Source organism: Eulemur rufifrons, chromosome 29 (genome assembly GCF_041146395.1).
Source record: "Eulemur rufifrons isolate Redbay chromosome 29, OSU_ERuf_1, whole genome shotgun sequence".
NCBI lineage: Eukaryota > Metazoa > Chordata > Mammalia > Primates > Lemuridae > Eulemur > Eulemur rufifrons.
In genome coordinates, this window is record NC_091011.1 from 26,047,808 (window position 1) to 26,054,255 (window position 6,448).

The window sequence follows — 6,448 nt, forward strand, 5'->3', positions numbered from 1 at the left end:
CCCATGGTGGCTGAACTAGCCATTCAAAGAGTCAACGTGCTACCTGTTTCCAAAAAAATTAAAATGCTAAAATGAGAATCATGTCCAGCTTTTATTGCAATATGGTTAACAAATTGTAACAGTAAATTCTTTGGGCTTCAAAGGAAAATCTCAAACCAACCCAAATTTATTCCCTCCCGGAAGAACCGTTGCCTCTCAGTCAGGGCGAAGCTTGCACTGGGGAACACAAGTTTCCTCTTCCTCAAAAACTGTCTGCAAGGATGTGGAAGTGGGGGTTTCAGAGGGGCTCCCAAACAAACCCTGGTGAAGGGCAGAGACAGAGTTCCCAGAAGGGGCAGAAGGCTCCCCACTGGCATGTGAAAGCCAAGCCCCAGTGGCAGCTTGGGAGGAAAATGAGAGAAAGATTTTTTAAAAATGCCAAATGCAAAGGGTAGGACCAGAAAGCTAGTGAAGTGAAGATGAACAGGCAAAAGATGAAAATAGCCTCTAATTTGCTACCAGATAGGGAGGGAGGGAGGGAGGTGAAGCTCCCACTCCCTAAGCTCTTCCCTGGATACCTTGTTAACAGCTCAGCTCTGGGCTCCAATGGTGATCATTATTATACATTCAACATTCAAAAACCCTCCTCACACTTGCTAATCAGGGTGTGTGCTGGGCGCAGGGAAAAGAGGATTGGCCTCTTAGAAGCTGCCAAGGGGCACTGGGGTGTCTGCAGCCTCCCAGCCAGATTTTAACAAAAAATGGGGTGTGGGTGGAGGGTGGGAAGAGTGGGGGAGGTGGAGGGAGTGGGGGAGGTGGAGGGGGTGGGGATAAGGATGGAGCTACAAGTTGAGAGCTATCATAAAGCTGGGAATGAGGAAAGAGATCAGGTACTGGTAGATGCCAGAACCAGAAGATGCTGTGTACTTGAGGCTCCAGGAAGGTGAGAGAGCCCCCAGGTTCCATGCCAAGGGGCAGGATTCTCTCTGGTAGTAAATCATCTCTCTCACTCTCTCCCCCAAATGGCCGGTGCTGCCATCCTCAAGCCCCTTGCCATGCCTTGGAAAAGCTGGCAAAGATTAATCTCTACCTGCTCTGCATACACAGCATTTTGTTCAGAGAGACAGCAGTTTTCCTTTCCAGTGCTTGGGCCTGGCCTTGGCAGGGGAGAGGGGGCTGCTCGAGGAAGGAGTGTGAGGTGGGGGTGACGGAGGCCTGAGGGGTTGTGGATATTGGTTACTGTTGCTAATTTTTGTCTAGCTTTGGAGCCACAGCCTCAACCCCATTGAGGTGTGTGGGTCCCATGATGGATGGCAAAGAGAGGTCACCCCAGAGGAAGGTCTTTCAACCTCTGCTTCTCCATCCCCACTTCTGCCCCACAGAACGCCAGCCACGGCTGCTTCCTGGGCGTCCCAATCCTCGAGGCCGAGTCCCGCTGGTCCTTTTCGGCCTTCTCCTCTCCCCTCAGTGTCCTGAGGGCGAGGAGGAGCCCTGGCTGTGTCCCGCGGGGCCCCCCACGGGCGTCCTGGAGCCGACCGCCCGTGGGCCGCCCCTTATCTGGTGAGGGGCACCTCCTCCCTCTGGTCCAGCGCGACGGAGGAGGCCTTGCTAAGCACGGAGGGCGCGAAGGTGAGGAAGGAGTCCGAGCGGGAGGTGGAGGCACAGGTGAAGTCCGAGGTGGCGGCGGCGGCCCGGGGCGCAAGCCCGTTAGCCGGGCCGCTGTGGCAGGCGAGGCAGGAGCAGGGGCCGCCGGCGGAGGCGCCCAGTCCGTGCGCCGGCCCGGGGTAGAGCGGCGGGTGGCGGAAGGCGCACAGCAGTTCCGGCCGCGGGTAGGGCTGCGAGAGCACGCGGAACGTGTCGAGCGGGCGCAGCGGGCCGCTGAAGGGCGAGGCGGCGGCCGAGGCCGCGGACGCAGCGCCCAGGCCCACCGGCGAGTAGTAGGGTAGGGGCAGGTGCGACGGGAAGGGGTAGGGCAGGCCGCCCGCGGCCGCCGCGTGGCTCATCATGTACGTGTAGAAGGCGGGGTCGGCCGGGTGCGGCCATGTCATGGCCAGCCGCTGCCGCTTGTCCTTCATGCGCCTGTTCTGGAACCACACCTGGGGAGAGGAGCGGGGCAGGATCGGCAGCTGGACTTGGCCCCGTTCCCAGAGCCCAAAAGTCCTGTCTCATGCCAATGTTGGCAGTTCAGAGAATAGCCAAAGCAGACACCACTGGGGCGAGGGCAGGCCCCACCACCACCACCTGGAGCTGGAATCCCTCAAGAGAGGTTGGGGAGTGACTGCAATCTCGGTTCCTCCTTCCCTCGGCCCACGTGGCCAGGCCCCCCCAGGGTGCCAGAACCTGGTATGGGTTTGCAAGTAATGAAAGGACTAGGACTGGGACTACATGAGTCTGAGGCAGTGTTTCCCCAGAAACGAGACCGCTTCCCTCCATCTCCTTTGCGTCACTCCCTGTTACCCACACAGGCACTCCATCCCCATCCCCGTTGTCTATTTGACTAGGAAAGGAACGTAGGCAACCGCATGGCAGCAGTGCCCGCCTAGGGATCGTTAGCAAGATAAATCTGCACGCACTAGGCAGGAAAACCCCAGGCTCAATTCCAGGCACTGATTTAAGGAGTGGGCAGTTGGTATTTACTTCCTGCTAAATGGGTGCACACCTGCCTTCCCAGTCCCAACCCCACATACCTTGATGGTGGTTTCCGGCAGGTTTAGGGCGGCCGCCAGCTCGCATCTCCGTGGCCTGGATACGTAGTTCTCCCGGTAGAATTCTTTCTCCAACCGCGCAATCTGCTCCCGGGTAAAGGCGGTGCGGTAACGGCGCATCTGGTCACTGGCGCTGCAGGACAGGGTGCCTTGCGAGCCGCCCCCGCCGCCGCCGCCGCCGCCGTTGCTCTTGGGGGCCTCGCTGCCTCCGTTCGGGCTGCCGACCAGTGCCTCAGAGCCGGGCCCTGCGCAGGGAGCCCAGAGCACACACGGGCACACACACGGACACACAACAGATACAAACGCCGCTGACTTAGAGCTGTAGGCCCACGAGGGAGCTGAGTTGGGAAGGGACACACCCCACTCCCAGCCATCTCAGTAACTGCCACTGCTTGGGGCTCTGCAGCCTCTGGGGGACCCAGGGGAAAGGATAAGGGCTTGCCCTTGGATAGGTACATAGATGTCTTTGGGGAGGTCTGGCCTGGCTGCTCTATGAGAGGCATCCGACTAAGGCAAGCTGGGTACAGAGGCTTCCAGCCACCCTCCCTACATGCCATAGGGCACAGGTGAACTGCAGCCTCCAGGAGCTTTTTGCCTACCATTGGCAGGTGTGGGCCAGTATATGCACTTTTGACCAGCAAGTGAGTTGAGATGCATCTTTGTGCTGGAGCAGTTATAACCTCTGTGTCTTAGAGCACTGTAGGATGCTGAGCAGATAGTTTCCTTGTTGTTTGCCAGGCTGCCAGCACAGGTGTGGGAATGTGTACTAGGTTGCATGTATTGCAGGGGGTGGCATTGGAGTGCATGTTTGAGTATACTATTACCTTTGTGTATTTGAGTGAAGTATAGGTTGTTCTGAGGGTATGATAGGGAGTCTGGGTGGAGTGGGTGATAAGATGGTAAGGGGTGGGTGTGGGTTCCCCACAAGGTGTTGGCTGCTAAGGCCAACGGGTGGTCTTTCTTCCCTCCCAGGCTCTTTCCACCCACTCCCACAGCTTTATGGAGGAGTGTCTGCTGGTGGGCTCTCCCTCCCAGTTTTCCACCCCTCTCTGGTGGGGTGATTGTTGGCTCAGGAGACTCCCTTCCGGGCCATCCATCCCCCTCTCCCATTAGCCTTTGGTCCGGGAGGGGTTCTCCAGTTAAAGCTGCCCCGCTTTGGGCCTACCTCTGAGAAGGGTGGGGCTCCAGCCCCCTGCAGCTCCTTTTCCTTTGGATGGAGAAGTGGGACTAGGAAGGGAACGGGAAAGGGGGAGGACCTGATCTCTGCCTTTTCAAATGCAACCGGAGACCAAAGGCAATTAGACCATTGGGACCATTTCCGACCTGGCGCCGCCAAGCCCGGGAAGTGACAAGGTAATTTGGACCTCTGACCGATGTGCAAACTGGTCGGAGGGCTGCAGCACCCGGGCTGCCCGAGTGGGCCGCGATTTTAGGGTCCTTTATGGACTCCTGGCTTCCGCGCCTCGATGCGTCTTACACCCCGCCAGCCACAAATTGCCGGGACTGGCGTTTGATCTTGCCCTCGCTTGGGGAAGGTGTCTTCCCCCCACAGTTGAAGCATTCCCACAAAACACTGGGGGGTTGGGGTGCACGTTGACTCCCCCAAGCCCAGGACTTGCATTCCCCCCCACAGGGCACAGCTGTCACCCTCAGTCCCGCCAATGCCAGAACACAGGAGACCCCCGCTAGGGCGCAGCTAGCAGGGGACAGTTGCTCAGGTGGGTCCCCCCAGCCATCCTGCCCTGGGAGAAAGGAGTGTCTTCCTCCTGGCCTACTCTGAAGTGAAGGGTGGGCGCAGTGGGAGGCTGGGGGAATGGAGGGGTGCGGTGGCTACCTTTGCTGTGCTGGTACTCGGCGTTCCCGGTGGCGCAGTCCGGGGTGCAGCTCACCTCGATTTCTTCATAGAAATCCGACTCGGTGTCCGAGCTACTGGGTTGCCCCTGGCCAGAGAGGCTGTCGGCGGAGGGGGCTGGGGGTCCTGGGCCGAGCATGGCCGCCCCGGCTACCCGTGGCTCGGTGCCCGGCCCCGCCGCGCTGCCTGCTAGTCCATCGACCGGCTCCTCCTCCGGGCCTCCCCCGCCGCGCTCCCGGGAGGCCGGAGGGCCGGCCCGCGGGCTCAGGCAACCACGGGGCACCATCTTCTCGGGCGGCTCGGGCAGCGGGCTGCCCACGGCTTCGGACAAACTGGAGACCCTCTTGCCAACCAGACTGCCAATCTGACCCCCATCCAGAAACATAACCATGTCCTTTCGGCTCTCCATCCCGGGGCTCTCCGGTGGGGGCGGGGGAAAGCCCCAAGTGAGCTCCTAACCCCCTGCTCCCCGGGTCCCCAGCGGCTGGATAGATCTTGGCTGCGAGAGGGAGAAAAAGAGGCCGGGCGACTGGGCGGGCGCTGAGCGGCCGGAGTGCGATGTCGACGGCGACCGCAGCGGTGGCGTTGGGGAGCTAGGGTCACCTTGTGATGCGAGCGCTCCTCTGTGCCGCACCGCCTCTGGGAGGAAGCCCCATTGCCCTCTTCTTTCTAAGCTGTCATCCTCCTGCTGCAATCGTCATTACAGTACCGCTGGTGACGCCACTCGGCGAGCGCAAGTGGATAAATAGAAACGTCTGCCACAGGGAAGATGAAAGGAGACCCGCAGCTAATGGCTCGGCAGTGATGCGCCAGGTGTGGGCCTCGTTCGAATGGGGAGGAGAGTGTGAAAACAGAGAGACACACACACTGAGAGAGGGAGACACCCAGGCAGAGGGGATGCAAATGGAATTCCGCAGAAAGAAAAGAGAGCTTGACGAGCACGGCGAGTTCCGCAGGGGCGGCGGGACTCGGTAATTAAATAAGCTTTTGACTTTTTCTTTTATTATTGTTTTGATTTTTGTTTTCTTAACTTGGTGCCTTGATCTAACACTGATGAAAGAATCCGTAACTGCATTTTAGAAGTGTGAAGGCCGGCTTACAAGCCTCGATTCTTTCGGCATTATTACAACTGCCTGCCCCTGGCAGCTAACCTCAAACCGGCTCCAAAGTCTTTTTACAAGCTACCGAAAAACGTATCCCCCTTCCCCAAGTAAACTGGAGAGCTTGAGCCTGAGCTATTCTTTCCTCTCTCTTCTCCTCCCTCCCCTTATTCCCATCGGTTTCCTTCGTCTGGGGAACCAAACTTTGCTATTTTTCTTCCCCAAGGGGCAAGAGATTATAATACCTTCATTTTTTTTTTTTCTTTAAAGACCCGGCTCAGCTGCTGAGTCAGTGTTCGCTGATTTTTTTTTTTTTTTATTCCCCTTCCCTATCTAGATGGTCTTCAGCTTTCCACAGCCTGACTTGACCTCGGGGTGGCTATCATAGAAGAAATCGCTTTCCCGTTTGCTTGGGCCTCGCCTGCACTTCAGGTATGTTGGGTGGGGAGAGGTTCTAAGAGTGGTATTTTTTTTTTTCTTGCCCGTATTTTAAGGCATTCGTTCGGAGTCAACGAATTCTCCCCAAAAGAGATTTTTCAAGTGAAGAGGTAGTGCTAAATGTGGCCCCTACTATGGCAGCACTGGAGGCCCCTAGCAGGGAGAATGTGCTAGCTTTCACCCAGGGGTTTAGGGCGAGGATTAGGAAGCAGCACTCAGAACGGTGGGGTCCGTTGAGGTTTGACTCACAGGGTCTTCCCTCAGGCCCTGCCCAGGGGCATTGGTCCCTGGCTCCAAAGGTGGGTGGTGCTGGGAGTTAAAGAGAGAGAAGTCACTGAAAATGCCCTGAAAGAGCAAGTGACTAGGGGCTCATA

General features: G+C 57.8%; 1 protein-coding gene across 1 annotated transcript; it reads right to left on the reverse strand.

The window, feature by feature from the left end:
* Window positions 1-1,532: 1,532 nt before the first annotated feature.
* On the reverse strand, window positions 1,533-4,945 carry EVX1 (even-skipped homeobox 1). Its single transcript, XM_069462518.1, has 3 exons — window positions 4,519-4,945; window positions 2,667-2,929; window positions 1,533-2,075 (listed from the first exon to the last, which is right to left on the reverse strand). Exons 1-3 carry the CDS (start codon window positions 4,943-4,945, stop codon window positions 1,533-1,535), a joined length of 1,233 nt encoding a protein of 410 aa, XP_069318619.1.
* Window positions 4,946-6,448: the final 1,503 nt, after the last annotated feature.